The 20,810-nt window shown below is 50.8% G+C and overlaps 1 protein-coding gene across 22 annotated transcripts in view; it reads right to left on the bottom strand.

Annotated features, from left to right (window-relative positions):
* Positions 1-20,810, bottom strand: part of Armc9 (armadillo repeat containing 9) — a 102,766-nt gene that overhangs the window by 20,351 nt on the left and 61,605 nt on the right. For 19 of the 22 annotated variants that reach the window (XR_015450575.1, XR_015450574.1, XM_087209388.1 and 16 more), the window contains one exon: positions 129-233. Coding sequence is in view for 19 of the 22 variants with exons in the window: in XM_087209388.1 (XP_087065514.1) it covers positions 129-233 (105 nt within the window). In the remaining 3 variants the exon portion in view is untranslated. The other 3 variants (XR_015450576.1, XM_087209401.1, XM_021246982.2) reach the window with 3 other exon arrangements.

The raw sequence follows: 20,810 nt of genomic DNA, 5'->3' as shown, positions 1-20,810 counted from the left end.
TGAAGTCCTGCTGCCGGCCATCTGTGACAGGTCTCCGGCACCCTCCTCATAGGCCACACGGGGCCCTGAGCTCCTGCGACATCTGTGAAGACACCCTCATCCCTCCCGCCCGGCCTGGTGGCACTCACCCCCAGATACTCTGTGGTCAGGAGCTTCTCGCCCGAGAGTTCCCCAAGCTGGGGCAGGATCAGCTCGTCCTTGTCCAGGTCGGCTTCCATGGTGTCATGGTCCTCCTGTTTCGAAGGGGACAGGGTGAGTGCGGGTCCTGACAGCACCTGCCACAACCCCCAGAGGTGCAGGCCCATAACTGAGGCGGCCTCGGCCCAACAGGACACTGGGGCTGCCTGCCCTATCTCCTCCCTGTGAAGGTGTGGGGACGAGACCGCCCCCAACCCCAGGAGCCAGGTGAGCGCCCCCATGGTGGCAGGCGTGACTAGCGGCTCAGCGGCCTCTCCCAACCATGGTGCCGGGTGAGTGGCCACAGTGACCCGAGCACTCACACTGGCCTGAGGGGAGCAGGAGACCTGCAACAGGCCTGTCCTCTAGGAGCTTTGCGGCGAAGAAGGAAGAGGGTCAGTGCTCTGGTCTCAGCCACAGGAGCTGAGGACAGGGACATCATCGTGTGGAAAGCGTCCCATGACACGTGTGCTGTGTCACCACCATGGCTGTCACCTTCACTGTCGCCCTGAGGCAAATGCAGCCACCCCATCGAGCACAGAGGAGGTGCCTGCCGGCAGAGAGCGGTGGGAGGAGGAAGCACCGCTGGGGCGGACTGACCTGGCCCCTATCCGTATCCATTGTGCATGGCAGATTCAGGGATGGTGTCCACAGAGGGGGAAACCAAACCCAGGGGGCAGCCAGTGCTGCGTCACTGATCTTAAGAATGCGGTGATCGGCCTGGCATGGTGGCGCACCCTTGTAATCCCAGAGTTTGGGAGGCTGAGGCAGGAGAGTTGAAGGCCAGCCTGAGCTACATAGTTCAGGGCCAACCTTGGATATAGCCAGAACCTGTCTCAAAAACCAACCCCCCTTGTCGGGGATCTAGCTCAGTGGTTTCGCTGCCTGAGTTGGATCCCAGGTACAAAAAAAAAATAAATCAGTAGGAAAAAACCAACCCTCCATCAAATAAAAAATGCCAACAATGAGGCACACAGCAGGTCCTGTTGAAGCTATTCAGCCTATGGGCTTTGTTATGGCAACCCTAGGGAGCCCCTTTCCCCTGCAAGCCAGGCACATGCTCTACCAAGCAGCTCCACCCCCAGGTCTGAAAGGTTCTGTTTCTGTTTTTAAAGACTCAGCCAAAAGAAGAGCATTTGGCTTTAGGGAAGATGGGGTGGACTTACCTTTCCCCATTCCTCCCAGCCTGAACTCACACCCCGTCTGAAGGGTGGACACCGTGGCCCTGGGACATGAGGATTGGCAGGAAGCCAGTTCCTTGGGTTCTCTTCCTGCCCTGTGTGTGCTAGACTTGAAGACAAAGAGTCCCCCAAAGCCACTCCTATCCAGAGGCCAGGAGAGGGGGTGACGAGCATGACCAATACCGGAAAACGCTGGGGGCTGTGGCCACCCACACTTCTGGGGGGGTGGGGAGGGACCACACCCCTGCTGCACAGTGATGAGGCCTGTGATCCTAGCACTCTGGGAGGCTAAGGCAGGAGAATTTCAACTCAAGCCCAGCCTAAGCAATTTAGTGACAGTGAGACCCTGTTTTAAAATTTTAAAAAGTCTAGGGATGTAACTCAAAGCAGAGGCCTGGGTTCAATCCTCAGGGTAAAAGAAGAAGAAAAAGGAGAAGTGGGAGGGGAAGGGGGAGAAAGAAAGAAGAAAAAAGAAAATTGATAAAACAGCTGGTTCTTTGAAAGGATTGATAAAATTGACAGACCTCTAGACACACATTACCAATATCAAGAAGGCCGGGGATTTAGCTCAGTGTTTCCACCGCCTGTTTCTGCAAGCTCAAGGACCCGAGTTTGATCCCCAGCACCAAAAGAAGAAAATAGGACAATGAGGGATTACTAAAAAAAATCTCTACACATGCAAATGTGACAACTTAGAAGAAAGACTAATGTCCAGCCTCTCAGTGTGAAACAAAAGATCGAACAGTCCTATAATTAGTAAGAAAATAGAATTCTTTAGTTTAAAAGCTCTTATAAAAGGAATCTCCAGGGCCGGAGATTTAGCTCAGTGGTGCTGCCACGCCTGCCCCGAAAGAACAAGGATCCGAGTTTGATTCCTGGTACCAAAAAAAAAAAAAGGAATCTCCAGGCCCATATGATTTCGCTGGAGAAATCTATCAGGCTTCTAATGAAGTAACATCAATTCAGCAAACAGAAGAGGAAGTAACATTTCCAAATTATCCCATGAAGCTAGTTTTACCCTGGTACCAAAACCAGGTAAAGACAGTGCCCAAGAAGGAAAACACAAACTTCTTTCACAGATACACTGCAGAAATCCTCAACAAATTATAGAATCCATGGGCTGGGGATGTAGCTCAGTGGTTCTGTCGCCTACCTCGAAAGCGCAAGGTCTGGAGTTCGATCCCCGGTACCCCCCCCCAAAAAAAGCATGTAAAAAAATTCAATAACCAAAATGACAAAAACTGTCACAAAAATAAGAAAAGAGGTGTACTTGCTAAAAAGCAGTCACAGAAAATCCAGTCAGACATTATACTTAGCTAAGAGCCTTGCCCCAGGTCCGCCTAGGGCCTTCGACGGCAATCAGCACCACTTCCTCCGGGGAGGCGGCTGAGAGTCACCCTCACCCAGCTGTCTCAGGAACACTTCCTGAGCTCGCTTGGTATGGACCCATCAGGGGCCACATATCTCCACAGCGCTGGCCCGGCGGCCACTACACTGCCTCGGTGCAGATGCCTTTTATTGAGCCTGTTCTCGAGGGAAACAGAAGCTCAAGAAGCGAAGAGCCCAGGGGGCAGTCCAGGAGCCTGGCCAGCCCCTCGGTGCCGGGCTCCCGACGCTTGCCCGCCGGCTCTACTGGGCACCCGCGCTCCCTGGCGCCTGCTGAGACTGCTCAACAGGACACAGGGAGGGAAGGGCCCATCCGGGTGTCCCCGGAGAACCCACTCTTGTCCTGGCCAGACCGCAGGGGCCCGGTCCACTGTGAGCTACGTCCTGGTCTTAGGCTTCACAGCGAGGGTGGCTGCCAAGCGGTAGCGGCCCCGTGTCCCAAAATACCACTCAGAGTTCCCCAAAGGCAACACTACCCCGAGGTCAGCGCTGGGCGTCCGCAGGAGGCCCCGGCAGTTTACAAAATAGCCACATCTCCGCGCTCGGGCAGCGTGCGTCGGGGACGGACAGTGTGCGCGCAGCTCCTTGGGAACCGGGCGGGTGGAGTGAGCTGGGGGCCAGTGCGGCTAGGGTTTCCGCGGTCCCCGGGGAACGGACCTCGGAGCCCTGCCTGGAAACGGGCATGTGAATCACAGGTCCGCCCAGGTATTGGTGACATGCCACTTCCCCGCCAGGAGGGAACACGAGCCGCGGAGGAACACAGCAAACCCCACATTCCACCTGGAGAGGAGGAGAAATGGCTGACCCGATGTTTCTTCCCCGACAGCGAGAACATGTGTAGGAGCCATTCACTTGCAAATCACCCTATACATCCGGGCAGGCCTCGGAGCCCCGAGGGTGGATGGACTGAGCAATGAGCAAGAGATGCGCTTAAATATGTACCTACTCAATGTTTTTTTAATTTAAAAAGTTAAAGCTTTCCTTAAAAATGAAAAGTACTTTACAGTTAGGCATAGCGGTGCGCTACTGTAATCCCAGCATTCACAAGGCTGAGGCAGGAGGATAGCCACGGTTCAAGGCCAGCCTGGGCTACACAGACCCTGTCTCAAAACAAACAAACAAACAAGCAAACAAACAGAAGCCCGAGCTCCCTGTAGTCCCCTCCGACCCTTCAGGGACTTCTTTGGGTGGCTCACAAATGCCAAAGGAGACCACATGACACTGGACTCTACTCTGTGAAGAGTGACAGACAAGGAACTGCTCTGTGAATACATGCCTCATTAGGGTGCGTCTGAAATACCATTGTTGGAGGAATTTTACTAAAATTACTGGCCTTTATGTGCTTGGCAGAGTGCATCGGGTTACCTACAGAGAGCTCGGTGATAACTGATTACTCAGGAATTAAGCATGGCTCATAAAAAGGCACCTGAGCCCAGATGAATGTCGATGTTCCCATACGAAGCTTCCCCGCAGCGGCTCTGTGATCCTGTGACACCACACGATTCTTAACTGGACTCTTTCGATACATAATACTGCAGGCCAACCAGCTTCCAGTCAATTGGCCTGAAAACAAAACTAAGGTTGACCACTCAATGCATTTGAAAACTCAGATTCTCAAAGATATAAAGCAGAGAGTGGGACGCATTCAAGTGGTTTCACAGGTGACAAGTGAAAGTATCCAGTGTAATGGCCACTTGAAATAATTACAGGGCTTCTATGAGCGGTTTAAACCTGAGACAGCCTCTCAGAGTTCGGAATTGTAAACCTCACTCTTTGTGAAAATACAGGAACCCTGTGCTTGGGGGAGCCAGGGTGGCCCGAGGTGAGGAGGCGGGTGGTGGGATCTGCTCTCCCGGTGACGGCCTCCGGTGGTGTCTGCCCCACTCTGTGCCCAGGCCTGAGGCCGCAGGTGGACTCCTGAGGACTGCTCTGCTGTCACCTCCTGTTTGCAAAGGGCATCCCAGGCTCACAGCAGGGGCCAACAGCTGGGTCCTTAGGTGGCCACATGGTAGCAATCAGAGATCCTAACATCCTCTTCCCTACTTCTTCCAGTGCATCACTCTAGCTGCTCAAGTTTAAGCAAAAAGAGCAAGAAATATGGAGATTACCGGGCATGGTGGCACACCTGTAATCCCAGGACTCCAGAGGCTGAAGCAGGAGCATCACCTCGAGTTTGTGGCCAGCCTAGGCTACATAGCGAGTTCAAGGGCAGCCTAAATTACATAGCGAGACCCCGTCTACAAAAAAAAAAAAAAAAGGATGACGGCAAAGATGTCCCGAGAAAAGCAGGGTTTATCAACATTTAATCCACAGACTCGGAGGTGACCTGCGGCCCTAAAAGGACCTGAGTGAAGGCTGCCAAAGCTGTAGCAGCTCTGCAGACACAAGAGGTACAGACATGAACATAAGGGCCAGAGACCAGGTCAGGGGTGTCTGAACCACCCCAGAATTGGAGACAAACCCCCCTCATGGAAAGGGTGTCCTCACACCTGAGCAGGGAGGCTAGAAAGAAAAAGTGTTCTTCAGGCAGGGGTGGTGGTCCAGGGCTGTAACCCTAGCACTCTGAGAGACTGAGGTCAGAGGATGGTGATTTCAGCTTGGGCAAATTAGTGACTTAGTGAGACCCTCTCTGAAAATAAAGGATGAAGGCCCCAAGTTCCACCTCCAGTATTACAACAAAACAAAACAATTACTCAGTAAATTGTGAAGTTCTGAAATAACGATGCTTGATGAACCTCCAAGTTGTCACAGAAAAAACTCAGAACAAAACAGGAAAAACTCCGTTGCTGGACGCTAAGAGAAGTCAGCCAGGCCAGCCAGCCTTTCACTCTGGGCGGGGGCTCGGCTTCTCTTCCAGCCCTTCCCACCCTGCCTCTGTCCTGGCCCCACTGGCCTAGGCTCCTTTGGTTCTGATCCTGCTCCCAGGGGACTTGGGTGGCATCAGACCTGGGGGACACAGCCCTGCACCCTGAGTCTGCGGGCATCAGTGAGTCCTGGGGTCCACATGCTACACAATGAGGATTCGCAGATAAGGACACAGATGCCAAGAGAGTCCGGCCACCTGCAGGTGACAGCTGGGCGGAGGACTCCAGCCAGGCAGCCTGACCACTGCCCCGTCCTGGCATTTAGCTTCAGCCACCACGGACTCAACACAGCAGTGCTGGCCATGCAGCCGTCCTCTTCTAGGGTCTCGGGGCCAGCAAGTCCACCCTGGCTGCTCCCTATGGCTGGGGACGGCTGGCATGCAATCAAGAGCACACAATCAAGGGCACACATGACACAAGACGAGTGTGGCCCGGAACCTAGTGACCTGCCGGCTGGCCGTCAGGGACCACAGCAGCCCCTCCTGTACAGCTGCAGAAGGACAAGGAGTGGATACCACCCAGCAAGATGGAGGGAAAGGAAAGCAACGTTCATCATGTCCCCGATGGGCCACAGGTGAGCTTGCTGGTCTCACGTTGTGTCCGTCACAATTATGAAGAAACCAAGCAGTGCTGTGTGTGGAAATACAAAAGCAGGCTGGGGCCTGACCAACAGGGCTTTGAATGTCATCACAAGCAATGTGAGATTTTACTGGGTGATGAGAACAGACACATTCAAAAAGCCAATGTGTAAAGTAGAAATGGGCCTAGGCCCATTGGAGGGCAATTTAGCTGGATATGGTGAAGACAACATGTCATAAAACCAATGACTTGATGTCCATGCATGAGCTACAAAAAAGCACTTGCACGCACACACACACACACACACACACACACACACATACACACGCTTGTACAGGAAACATGGAAGAGGAAGCTTTTTGCTACACGAAGGAAAGTACAGGAAAGGAAGGAGGACGATGTGGTTTATATTTGCAGTAGAATACTATATAGCAGTTAAAGGGCTGGGAACTTAGCTCAGTGGTTCTGGCACCCACCTTGCAAGCACAAGGTCCTGAGTTTGATCCCCAGAACCAAAAAAAAAAGAAAGAAACTATATAGCAGTTAAATGGATGAATGGGGCAGTACTTACTGGTATGAACAAAGCTGTAACACACACTGTTGAATGAAAAATGAAGCTGATAAGTGATTTACATACTATTAAGCCATTGATGTTAAGAGGCATAAAACAAAACCTGGGGCTGTGGCTCAGTGGTACAGCATCCACAAAACAAAGAAGCAAACAAACTATAGCAATAGTGCACACTGTTCACGGAATCATAAAGGTATTATAAAAGTACAGAATCCCAAACTGGGCATGGTGGCGCACACCTGTAGTCCCAGGACTGGGGAAGCTGAGGTGGGAGGATCCCTGTAAGTTCCACATCAGCCTGGGTTACATCATGAGGTTCAAAGCCAGCCTGGACTACATGGTGAGACCCTGCCTCAAAACAACAATAACAGCAGCAGCAGCAGCAGCAGCAGCAGTAACAGCACAGAATCCTTGGAATTTATCACCAACTTCAGGGCGGTGGCTGATCTGATTCTGGGGAGGGCGGGAGAGATCCAGGGCCATCTGTTATCTTATCTTTTGCACTTTCTGGAACTTTTGAAATGTTCCCTGAGTTACAAATGAAGAGACTGTGTCCCGAGGTGTCCATCCTAGGGACTCTGGGAAGATGGTCTGGTGGCCACATGGATAACAGCCGGGAAAGGAAGGACATGGAGCAGAAAAGGAAATGAAAGGGATCGGGCGGGTGAGTCACCGAACTTCCTCACCGGATGAGGAGCCCTTAGGTCCAGGCATGTGGTGCTGCGACAGCCGGGCCGCCTCTGGACCTCACTCAAGGCCGAGACTGCTCAGTTCCCTGGAGTCACTCAGAGAAACCCAAGCTGTGTGGGGCGATGCCTGCTGAGCCCCGAGGGGATCTCGAAGGCTGTAAGGGTGCTCGGTCCCTGGGCCCCGAGGTTCAGGTCAAGTCCTAGCGACTAGAGTCCCCTATGAGTTTTCCTGCCTCTCAGAACAAAAGCTAGGCCTCACCCGTCACCATCACCCAGGGGTGACGCTGTCACTCTGGGCCACGTTGCTGCTTTCCAGCCCTGTCACTGTCCTCTCCTGCACCTCAGCAGGGAGGCCCAGCGCTCTCCTCCGCACCTTCCACCTGCGCCTCCCTCTTACCTGATGGTTTCTAACATAAAAAGCCTGGGGTGGAGGGATTGAAAAAAAGAAGACGCCATCCAGCTGAAAGAACAGAGAAGTTATTAAAGGACAGTGAAGAAAGTCGCAGGGATCCGCTGGGCAATATTAATATTCTAACCATGTGTAGCTGGATTTCCAGGAGGAGCGGAAGGAAAGGGCAGGAAAAATGGCTGAACACGTTCACAGTTGGAGAAAAACTGTAACCAACAGGCCCAAGAAGTTCTGCGGATGCTAAAAAGGATTGGTGTACACAAAAAAACCACACCTCACACATCAAACTGTTGAGAGCAAAGCTCACAGGTGACTTCACCCGCTGATGTGGCAGCTGCAAGACCCCAGGGTGAGCCCTGCGTGCCGGAGAAGCCTCCATTCGGGTGTGCAGTGAGATCAGGCTTACCCAGGGCAGATGAACTAAAACAAACCCCAGACTTTAGACAACTGAGACTATTAACAGACCCACATTGAACGTGGGTGGAGATTCACAAATGTATATATAAATATGTGTACTCTTTCCCTTAATTTCTTTATAACTATTTATAACACTGAGCTAATAAAAGACATAGAGGCATATTACGGCAGAAAGAGCACAAAAGAGGAACAGAAATGGAGTCACTCTGCTCTACAGTTTTTCTTTTAAAGACAAGGTCTCGCCTGGCCGGGACACGAGGCAGAGGCCGCGAGCGGGCGTCTTGGACAACATTTGGCTGTGTCCCCTCCAGCCCTTGGGGCAGCTGCTGATTCAGCAGGTCCTCTGGGCCCCCATCCAGCCCACTGCTGACCAGCCCACTCTCCTGCGCTGAGCCCTCCTACAGGCCTCCCCCTGGCCCTGGTGGACCCTGAGAAGTGGGAGTCATTCAGCCCCAGAGGAAAAGCCTCTCACGCTCACCTTGAAGACCCCAGAGGGAGAGAGAAAGGAGGGTTCATTCAGCCATAAACCTATGGGCTAAGCCCCAAGGAGCAGGGCCAAGGGTCATCGTTACCTCATCCTTACATAGGTCCTGTTACCCTCGCATTTCTTTTTTCTTTTTTCCTCCCAGTACAGGGAATCGAACTCAGGACCTCGTGTTTGTCAGGCAGGTATGGTGTGATTGGCACCTGCATTTTTTATCTGCCAAACCGTATCAATGAAGTAACCTTTCATTTTTCCTTTCCAAATCAACAAAGATATCCAAGACTGAGTGTACAATAAAATCAATGTCCTGATGGGGGAAAAAAAAGACAGGGCCTCAAGATGTAGTCCAGGCTGGCCTCAAACCCCTGGCGACCCTCAGGCCTGAGCCTCCCGAGTGCTAAAACTACAGGCATGCAATCCCACGCCCAGCCTTGGTGTAAAGCTCTTATATTTTACCAGAAATAAATCAGTATTAACTTAAACTAGTTTATGATAAGTAAAAAATGCATATTGCAATCCCTAGAAACAATTTTTTAAAAAATCAAATACAGCTAGAAATTGCCAAATATAGCCAGAAAGTGATTAAAATGGTATGCTATTATATTTTTTAATAAAAAGGGTGGCAGAACATGTACAGTATTTGTTTTTTGAGACAGGGTCTCAATACATAGTTCAATCTGGATTCCAACTTGTGACAATCCTGCCTCAGCCTCCTGAGTGCTGGGATTACAGGCGTGCACCACTATGCCCAGCTATGTATTTGTTTATTTCAAAAGAAGGCAAGAAAGAAGAGAACAAAGAGATGAGATAGAAAATGGATAGACCGCAAATAGATAACTACATTAAATACAAATGTTAAAACAATTTTGGAAAAGAAAAATGTTGAAGGACTCATATTCCGCAGCTTACTATAAAGCTACAGTAATTAACATCATGTGGCGTTAGTAATGAGACAGATGCACAAATCAAATAAGCAAAAGTGAGAGTCCAGAAATAAAACCTTATATTTATGGTCAATTTTGTTTTTGAGACAAGGTCTTGCTATGTATCCCAGGCTGGCCTCTAACTACTGATCCTCCTGCCTCAGCCTCCTGAGGGCTGGAATCACAGGTGTGTGGCACCATGTCCAGCCAATTCTGTTTGTGCAAAGGTGCAATGTGGCAGAGTGACTCAGTGGATCAATGCACAGCCTTTTCAACAGATGGCACCAGGGCAGCTGCAATTGCCCTGCAGAAAGATGCTCCTGTCTGTGTGGGCGTGAAGCTCTGACGTGGTCTCCCGAGCTGAGCCCCATGGGCAGGGGACAGCCGAGCACTCCCCAGTCTGCCAGCGCACCCTTCCCTGGTTTCGCGGGTGACTCCTCCCACGAGGAGCTGAAGTCTGTTTTTCCACCACCACCCCCCACCCCCGGGTCTGGGTGGCCTTGTCACTCCGGCCAGGAGGATGTGGTCCGAGTGGGGCCCTGAGAGTCTCAGCCTCAAGAGCCCGGGGCTCCTCCCCTCCCCTCTCGAGCCCAGAAAGCCTGGCAAAGCATCAGGAGGACAGAGGAGCCCCTGACAGCCAAGTGCACGGCCTGTGGCTCCAGTGGGGCCTGGCCAAGCGCGGCCGCACAGGCAAGGCCAGGTGGAGCCACAGAGGACCTGGTCACCTCACAGGGGAGGAGAGGCAGGCGTGGGCTGAGGCCTGGGGTGTAGGAGGTGGCCATATCAGCCAAGCCCATGCTGGCCCTGAGCACAGGAGGGGTCCTCACAAGCACAGCTCGTGACCCACCGCGTGCGTTTCTGAGACAGGGCAAGGGCTGGAGGAACACAGCCGAGTGCCGGTTGAGTTCTCACCTCGAGGACAAAGAGGGTATAAACACCTAGGCATCTGGAGGCATCTAAATGCCTCCACCTTCCTCTAGATGGATTCTCTACAGGAGGAATGATCAGAACTCCTGTCGGGCGTGGTGTCACATGTCTGTGATCCTAGTTTGGGAGGCTGAGGCAGGAGGATCATGAGTTGGAGGCCAGACTGGGCCACAGGGCAAGTCCTGGTCTCAAAAAAACAAAAAAAGGAAAGCACTCTTGCATGATATCCGGCTGGGGCATTCACTCCACCAGTGAGTTATCCAGGAAATACCTGGCACGCCCAGGTGCTGGGCCAGGCAGCAGAGCCTCAGGAGGACAAAACCAAGCCGCATTTGTCAGTTGAGGCAGTGCACACAGGAGCCAAAAGCAATGGGTCACAGTAAGGGTCGGAAGCAGCACCCAGTCAGCAGCAGACACGCTGTGAACCTTTCTCTGCAGCATCTCGCTCCCCACAGCAAATGTTAACTTTCATGTTGCTTCTGTTTTTTTTCTATTGCAAGTGCTCTCATTCTGCTTTTACCAAAATACAAAATAAAAAGGGGTGGGGATGAAGCTCACTGTGAGGCCTTGGGTTGAATCCCAGAACTGCTAAAAAAAAAAAAAAGGAAAGAGAGAGAGGAAAAATATCCCACATAGAATGTACTATTGGTTCAATAACCTATGATAACAAGAAAGAGCTATAAACTGCTTTGGTGTAATTTTTTAAAAGTTAGATGAGAGGGCCGGGGATTTAGTTCAGTGGTTCTGCCACCTGCCTCGAAAGTGGAAGGTCCCGAGTTTGATCCCCGGTACAAACAAAAAAATTAGATAAGTGAGAAAAAAGTTTATTGTTGAGCACCGGTGGCCCTTTTCTGCCTTTTTCCATGAAAACAGATGATGGACAAAAAGGGTGTCAACACCTAGGCATCCCAAGCCGTCTAAGTGCCTCCACCTTGTTTTGAGCATCTGTCGTCTATTTCCATGGAAACCAGAGTGGAAAAGAGGACAGCAGGCATGAGTCAGCCCTGGGCAGTGCCTCCTGGAGGGCTGGGCTGGGAAGCAGATGGACAGAGAAACTGAAAAAGTACCAGAAAAAAGCAAAAGCCTTAATGGGAAACACTGGTTTCTTTACTGACTTGGCTGGGTAATGGAAAAGCCTTGCAAGTCACACAGACCTAAGACAGATGGTTCTAAGCCAATTAGGTGACTGGGAATTAAAGTGTTGCCTGTCCCATGCCGAGCACGCTGGCTGTGAGGTGAGGTCAGCAGAGTCCCAGCAGGCCCTGCGGCAGCTGTGGGTGGCTCAGTAACCCATGGGCTGTGTGTGAAGGTGTCTGCAGGGAGGGGAAGCCCAAGCCTCAGCCTCGTGTCTTGGCCCCGGATCACAGGACCACACGGGAAGCTGGTCAGGGGCTGCGGGCTCCACACCCTGAATTCTCTGGTCCAGTCAGGGCATCCCTCTGGCTCCGTGTAAACTGCACTTTCAGCTCACACATGATCTGGACCCACGCACCCCTCAGGCCAGGGCTTCCCATTCTCCCAGCTTCCGAGGGTGGAGGTTAGCAGCCTTCCCGTTAGTTCCCTCCTCCTGGGGCCTCCCTGTCTTGGCCTGCTCCAGCACAGTTCCCCACTAAACCTGCAGCAGGAGGGAGGTCTACAAACAGGCTCTGCCATCATAGGCTTAAATCTCACCCCGCCCAATCTGCACTGGACCCTGAGCAAGTTTGTTCTTCCTTCTCTCCTCCTCCCTCCTCCCTTCTTTTTTGTTTTGCATTTTTGAGACAGGGTCTCACTATAAATATAGTTCAGGCTGGCCTTAAACTCACTATGTAGCTGGGCCTGGTGGCGCACGCCTGTACTCCCAGCACTCAGGAGGCTGAAGCAGGAGGATTGCTGGGAGTGCGAGTCCAGCCTGAACTGCATAGCAAGACCTTATCTCAAAAAAGAAAAAAGAAAAAAAAAAGCTCACTGTGTAGCCTAGTTTGGCTTTGAACTTGCAGCAATCCTCCTGCTCCAGCCTCATGGGATCACAGCCGTGCACCACCACGCCAGCCTGAGCAAGTTTCTGAGCCTCTCTAAACTCTGCTTTCCTCGTGCAGAAGACAGGGCCGGTAACAGGCCTGCTTGGCAGAGGGGCTTGGCTAGGGAGTGCCTGGCCCAAGCCCGCGGATAGGAAGCACCGGAAAACACTGTGTAGTCATGAGCGGGCTTCCAGCTCACTTCAGCTCTGGTGCCAGATTCGTCTTCTGAAGATGAAGGTCGGTCCACTCCCCTCCCTGCCCGGCTCCCACAGCCCACGGGGTCTCCCTTCCCTGCAACGTGGCTGCAGCTCACTCCTCGCCCTCCATGGCTTTGTCTCCCACCCTTGCCCTTGGCTGGGGTCAGGCCAGGGCTCTTGACCCCTGTGCCCCTCAGCCTGAAGTTTTGGTCTGCATCAGGGCTCTCACCCCTTTATTTTTATTATTCTTATTATTTTTGGTACTGGGGATCAATCTCAAGTCCTCGCGCTTGCACAGCAGGCAGTGAAACCACTGAGCTAAATCCCCAGCCCTCTCACCCCTTTATTTGCTACATTTCTTCCCTTCGATTTTTTCCCCTAGTACTGGGGATTGAATACAGGACCTTCACACCAAGCTATATCTTAGCCCTTTTAATTGTGTATTTTAAGACAGGGTTTTGCTAAGTTTCCCAGGCTGGGCTTAAGCTTGCCATCCTCCTGCCTCAGCCTCCTGAGGAGTGGGATTATAGGCATGCACCACCACACCTGGCTTCTTCCTTTAGTTTTTCACACAGGTTCCTGTATTTTTGGTACCAGGGATCAAACTCGGGTCCTTGCGCTTTCGAGGCAGGTGGCAGAACCACTGAGCTAAATCCCTGGGCCTCATAAGGGTTGCTTTTGAAAGAGTTGGGCACTTAGCAGCTGGGGTGGATACAAAGGGGTTCAATGAGAATGTCAGGACCAGGCACCGAGGCAGCATAGTTATGCCAGTGCTGGAACCAGGAGCCAGCGACGACAGAGGGACAAGGAGGGAAAGGTGCACCCCGGCCACCTTCTTTACCGGGCGCCCCTGCTCCTGCCCGATGCTCACCCGCCCCAGTCACCCCGCAGCCAGGGCCTGACGAGTAGGGTGGCCCGGAGCCACAGAGCCTGCTGCGATGACCGACCAGCCCCTCCCAGGCCTGCCTGCCCGAGAAGCCACAGCTCGGGGCCTTGCCACACTGTCTTGCTTCCCTCTGCCTCTGGGCCACACTGTGCTTCCCCCGGGGCCCCAGCGGCACCGTGTGCCCTGCCATGGGGACACGAAGGATCTCTCCCAGCCACATCTCCTGCTCTCTGTTCATCCACCGTCATTTAACCCCCCCGGGAAGCCTTCTCAAAGTCACTCCATGGTGTCCAAGCCTCCCCGGGGCCACAGCGAGCCAGGACGCCAGGTGCAGAGTCGCCAGGACTCCTGGTGGCTGCTTACAGCCGGGTGGGGTGGGGCTGAGGCTGCAGGGACACCACTAGGATGAAGCCCAGGGATGACCTTCGCCCGGGCTTTCCATGTCCCGGGCACTCCACAGGGACGTTGGAGAAGCCACTGGGGTCAGCTCTATTGCCTCCCGGGGGCCGATCTTGCATCCTAATGTTCATACCTGGGGCCATGCGTTGGTAAACATTACCTAAGGGGGTATCACTCTACCTCGAAGATGAATGATCTGAAAAAAATTTAAAAAGAACAAGTTTTCTGCTTTCTACCTTGATACTTTAGGAGATATGTTAAAACAAACAAGCAAACAAATAGCCTCAAGCCTTCCGGTGTTACTGGGTCTGAGGTTTCTGCAGAGGGCTGAGGGACAGGCAAGGTAGGGCCAGGCTCCGCCTCCCTGGGCGTGGCCATCGTCTCCCCACGGAGAAGCTCCACACCCCGTGCCAGTGTGTGTCGGGTGGGGGGAATGGCGGGGCAGAAGCAACGTGAACACGGGTCACACAGCCCCTGAACTTGGGACTTCAACCCTGCGGCTGTCACCAGGGCTAGAGGAATGGGTGCTCTGGGCAGGATGGATGGAGCAGCTGCTCCAGACAGTCCAGGTGGTGTGGGAAGGACTCAGGGATAGGTGGAAGGCCAGGACGGGTGGGGCCGGAGCTGAGGCTGCAGCCTCGACCTCCCTGCTCTGCCCCGCCACGCACCCAGCCCATCTGCAGATAGGGCCAAGACCGGAGGGGCCCCCGGCACCACCAGCCTCCTGCTCTGTCTTCAGCACCGTCACTACCCCAGATATTCAGGACACACTGCCAGGGCCTCTTCTGGGTGGACACCTGTCCTCGTGTATGTCTTTTTTTGGGGTACTGGGGGTCGAACTCGGGACCTTGCGCTTGCGAGGAAGGTGGTGGAACCACTGAGCTAAATCCCCGACCCCAATTTTTTTTTTTTTGAGACAGCATCTCACTATGTCGTTGGGGCTGACCTTGAACTCACATGTAGCCCACACTAGCCTTGGACTCATGGCAATCCTCCCGCCTCAGCCTCCCTGAGTGCTGGGATCACAGGCGTGCTCCACCACACCCGGCCTTGTCATTTTTTATTGTCTCCTTACCCAGGTTCTTCACTGCCACTTGGAAGATTGTCGAGGTCCCATTGGCCTGTACTATTCCAGGGTGCTCATCCCTCTTTTACTTAGTCCTCTTCTGGGACTCAGCGTCCTTCCAGCCTGTTTCCTTATAATCCCATCACGGCACCCACCCGGCACAGCTACACTCGGCCACATCTAGGCTTGAGTTCTTAAAGAAGCACTCGCTTGGCCACTACACTGTCCCCACTCCACGGATGAGTCCCTTCTAATGACTCACATCTGAATTCACTCACATTTTAATTAATCATTCCTTGGATCATTTTGGATATGAAAGAAGGTGAACAGCAGTGATTTGAGTCATATGTACTTCGTATTTAAGTTAGATTTGAAGCACAGCATAGAAAAGACCTTAAAGGGTACATACTATGATCACAGAATGGAACACTCTTAATAAAGGGTATCAGTAGCTGGGCATGGTGACACACACCTACACACCTGCAATCCCAGCTCCTTGAGAGGCTGAGGCAGGAGGATCGCTGTGAGTTTGAGGCCAGCCTGGGCTACATAGTGAGTTCAAGGCCAGCCTGGACTGCACAGTGAGACCCTGTCTCAAAAAACCAAACAAATATATATAATCAGTTCTCCCCATAGTGATCTATAGAAACAGGAAGATAGATCTTTTGTAATTGGGAAGGGCCCAAGAGATGCAAGGAGAGGGCAGGCAGAGGAAGGGAAAGGAAAGTAAAAAGAAATAAAATGTGTTATGAACATATACCAACCCACAATGAATGTAATCACTGTGTACTGCAAATATGGATTAATAAAATTTTTTAATGATCTACAGAGTCACTCCAATCCCAGTGAAAATCCCAGATAGTTGTGGGGTTGGGAGGAGAGTCTAGTTCACGGAAGGGAGGGATCTATTCCAAAGGACCTGGGTGACAAACTGCAAATAAAATATAAAAACATGTGAAAGTTCTTCATGATGTTTATAGATGTCAATAATTTATCTTATTGTAACTTACACAATAGGTCATATTTGAGTAGTATCATCAGTTAAACTGGAATGTAATTTTGAGAGTGACCCTTTGGAGTTCAACAAAAAAGGATTTGAATATTGAAACAAGATGTGACGAGTTCTTTAAAAGTAAAAAAAAAAAGTGAAAAAAATGTTAAAACTTCCCAAAGTAGAAATTTAAAAGCACCTGAGTTACACACGGGTGTGCAGGAATTCTCTGTCATGTTTTCTCTGTGAATCTAAAAGTATCCACCTCCATAAAAATGCTTAAACTCTAGACCCTGAAGAAATCTGCATGGGAGTCACGGTATTGATTTGGCCACAGAAGCAGACACATGGGTCCCATGGGGCTGACAGCACCAGATGGAAGGGCGCCGGGGACATCGAAGTTAACACCGCCTTTCAGTGAGATGACAGCCTGCTGAGTCACAGACGGTGCAGACAGGAGCATGGAGCCGGAGTCGCACCTACAGAATGGTGTGGGACTCACTGTTTCGCTTGTGTTCGTTCCGGATTAACAGAGACTGACCATCCAGGGCTCCTGTGTACACACTTGGAACAACACCCAGGTGCAGTGATGAATTCGTGCTGGATTCCTTCTTTGACTTTCCTGGTTTGCCCTGGACAACCTTGCCACTGACATTTGCACAGGTTACAAACCCAGCCATGGGTGAAGCCACTGGTAACACAGGCGGATGGCAGTGGACGGGCAGAGCTTCATTTACACATTTCCTTGAGGCAGCAGGAGGGCCTGACTGGAGGATGCCCCTGCAGCCCACCTTTCTAATGTCCAGTGCCACAAGCTCGGACAGACAGATAAAGCACTTCTGCCCTGCTACAGTGCCATGTTGGGGTGAACCAACCCCTTTAAGGAACACCAGTTCTACTTGTAAGAAAGACTGAAACTGAGCTGGGCCTGGTGCTACATGCCTGTGATCCCAGCACTCAGGAGGCTGAGGCAGGAGGATCACCCTGTGTTCAAGGCCAGCCTGGGCTACAGATCGAGACCTTGTTTAAAAAAAAAAAAAAGATTGACAAACTCTGGCTATATACTCAGACCCAGGCGTGTGACACAGTTTCTCAAAAATGAATGAGTGAGCTTATCGTGTCAAGGAAGCAACTGATAGTATTTGTGAGCAATACTAACATGTAAACCTTCAAGAGAAATCAGGAATTCTGAAGTCTCCTAATTCCCATTGTTAACCTGATAACTTCCCAATACCTAAGGACTTTCCTGATGAGACTGGTGGTGATATCAACAAATGCAATTATTCTGGATGGTTGTAATGAAGTGTATCAACATCTGGAAGAACTGCACAATTTGGTAAACTGATATTTTCCAAATGTCTGTTTCATAGTAATACAAGCTCAAGCCTGAATAAAAGTGCTATTGACGGTGTAAGAGAGATGGGTTGCCAGCAGCAATTATGAAATCAGAACTTCCTAAGCTCTCCTCCAAAGAGCCACGAGAACCCTAGCAAACACTGTCAAAGATCAACTTTCTTCACTTTCAAGTTTCTCTGGAAACTAACTAAGGCTGGCAACAATCTGAGGGGCTTATTTTGTTTCATTTTTCAGTGGTACTAAGGACTGAACCTAGGGCCTTTGCACTGAGCTACATCCCTGCCCCTTTCACGATTTCTTCTGAGACAAGAGTCTCTCTTAATTCCCTGGTCTGGGCATGAATTTGCAGTCCTCCTGCCTCAGCCTCCCAGAGTGCTGAGATTACAGGCTTGCGCCACCACACCTGCCTTGAGAAGTGTTTATTCACCACACCCAGCCTCGGGAATGTTTATTCAGTGGCTGCTTGTCCGTAACTACAGGAAATATCATATTTAAACCTGTCCTCTTCCTGTCCACCCCTCCACCCACTAGCTTGCAGCCGTGAAAATCAACAGGTTTTGAGCCTCCTGGAAACACTGCTCCTAATCCCTGTGACCTTTCTGATGATTTCCTAGAGCCACTGTGGTGGCTTCACAAGGTTCATCTTTATTTTACCTGAGAACTTGCTCAGTGACTGACACCCCTCTCCTCAGGGCTCTGTAAAAAACTTTCTGAAATAACCCAGCGGTCAAAGAGAAGACCACGAAGAGAATTAGAAAATACTGTGCAACACATGGAAATGAAAGCAAGTGCTACCAAAACTCAGGGATGCGACCGAAGCACTGGTCAGAGGGAAAGACAGCGACAAACGTCCACATCAAAGGGGAAAGATCCCAAACCAACAACCTGCCTTTGCACCCCAGTGAACCAGGAAGAGGAGCATGTCAAATCTGAAACTAGTGGAAGGAAGGAAATAACAAAGAGTAGAGACAGATAAAATAGAGATTTAAAAAAGGTAATAAGCCGGGTATGGTGGTGCACACTTGTAGCACTAGCACTCTGGGAAGCCGAGGCAGAGGCCTAGTGAGACTGCCTCAAAATAACAAATGGGCCCGGGATTTAGCTCAGTGGTTCCGCCGCCTGACTGTACGGGCAACGTCCTGAGTTCGATCCCTGGTACCAGGAAAAAAAGAAAAGAAGAAAAGAATTACCAAAATAACAAACAAAAAAAGGGCTAGAGATGTAGCTCAGTGCAAAGGCCTGGTTCACCTTCAGTATCGCAAAACCAAACCAAACAAAAGAAAAAATAAGCAATAGGGAAAAATCAGCAAAATTAAAAATGGGTTCTGTGACAATGAGACCAACTACTCCTTCCCTTTTCTCCCTACTGAAGGCCTCGGCGGGCCTGCTCTGATTGGCAGCTACAGGCAGCAGTCCAGGGTCCGGTATCCAGAAACATCTGCCCTAACCGCAGCAGGCTGGATTTTGTACCAAACTGAAGGCTTGAATTTGGAACAATTTGGACCAATCAGCATCCTCGGATTTGGGCCAATCTCAGCCCACTCTGGCCCTGCAGCTTTCCCTCCCACTGCTGGGTCTTGCCCAGGTGGTCCTGAAAATGTGCTTGTGTGGCAGATTGGGTGGCGTGGGCTCGGAATGTCCTGTAAATCTACACAGATTCTTATCGCCAGTAGTGTGGGCAGAGCAGGTTGCTTTCATGGCTGGGCATGGTGGCGCACACCTGTAATCCTAGTACTCAGGGAAGCTGAGGCAGGACAGTCCCAAATTCAAGCCTACCCAGCCCATTTCTTGAGAGCCTGTCTCAAAATAAAAAATAAAATAAGAGCTGGGGATGTGGCTCAGGGTGAGGGCCCTGGGTTCCACCCCCAGTATTGTAAAGCAAGTAACACTAGGGGCTTTGAGCCCTGAAACAGGGACTGGTATGGAAACGGACAAGGATCAGAAAGGACGGGTGTCACTGATCGGTAGCATCGACAGGCAGCACCTGGAGAAGCCAGGGGTTTGCTGAGCTGCGATGAGCCCTCGGGAGGATGGGGGAGTGGTTTGGACAGAGGGCCCGGCACCGCTCCTTAGCTGAGGACGACACAGGCAGCTGCTTCTCGCCCAGAGCCCCGAAGCAGCTGCACCTGGCTGATTCTTTCCATCCAAATCAAGCTACATATTGGCTACAAAAAGATTAACAAAATCGACAACGCTTTAGTTCAACAGATTAAGAAAGAGAAGCCGAAAATTATTAAAATCAGGAATGAAAAATGGGACACCACTACTGAACTTACAAACATTAGATAGATGAAATGGGAAAAATAAATCCTAAAGAGACACAAATGTCGGAGACTATCTCAAGAGGAATTTTTGTTTTGTTTCCTTTTGGACAGGGTCTATGTAGCCCAGGCTGGCCTTAAACTCATGGTGATCCTCCTGCCTCAGCCTCCTGAGAGACTGAGAGGCGTGTGCCACCACACCAGGCACAAGAAGAGATTTTAAAAACTAGACAGATAGACTCATAACTGATAAAGAGATCACATTGGTAATCAGAGACTGCCCACGGAGAAAAGTCCAGGTCTAGATGGTTTCATTGGTGAATTCTACCAAAGTTAGAATCAATCCTTTCCAAAATTTTTCAAAAATACAAGGGGAGGAAACACTTCTTAACTCACATTAGGAGGTCAGTGTTATTTTGACAGCAAAATTACACGAGTACATCACAAACTACAGACTGATCTCCCTTAGGAAGAACAAGACAAAAATCCTCAGCAAAACACTAGCAAACCAAATCTATCAATAGAAAAGGGCCACAAATCAAGACCAAGAGGGATGGAACCCGGGTCTATGGGAGGCCCAGCCTATGAAAGTCAGTGTAACACACCACATCTTAATAGTGTGAACAAAAACCAAACAATCATGCCAACTGATGTGGAAAAATATTTGACAGAATTCAATGCTCAGCAAATGAGGAATAGACAACTTTCTCAACCTTATCCTCAGCATCTGTGGAAAGCGCCTGTTAACATCGCACTGGAGGAGAGATCTGAAAACTCCCTGTGAGACCAGAACAAGGCAAAGGTGTCGGCTTACTGCTCTTATTCAGCTCTAGAAATAAAATTATCTCTACTCACTGATCCATGGTCCTTTTTTTTTTTTTGGTACCAGGGATCAAACTCTGGTCCTTGTGCTTTCGAGGCAGGCGGCGGAACCAGTGAGCTAAATTCCTGGCCCTTTTTTTTTGGAGACAGGGTCTTGCTTGTAGTTCAGGCTGACCTTAAACTCGCTATGTAGCCCAGGCTGGTCTTTAACTCGAAGCAATCCTC

The sequence above is a fragment of the Heterocephalus glaber genome, unplaced genomic scaffold (assembly GCF_053883595.1).
Source record: "Heterocephalus glaber isolate CG9 unplaced genomic scaffold, H.glaber_assembly_v1.0 deba00001004, whole genome shotgun sequence".
Taxonomy (NCBI): domain Eukaryota; kingdom Metazoa; phylum Chordata; class Mammalia; order Rodentia; family Bathyergidae; genus Heterocephalus; species Heterocephalus glaber.
This window is presented reverse-complemented; position numbering and strand designations above follow the sequence as displayed.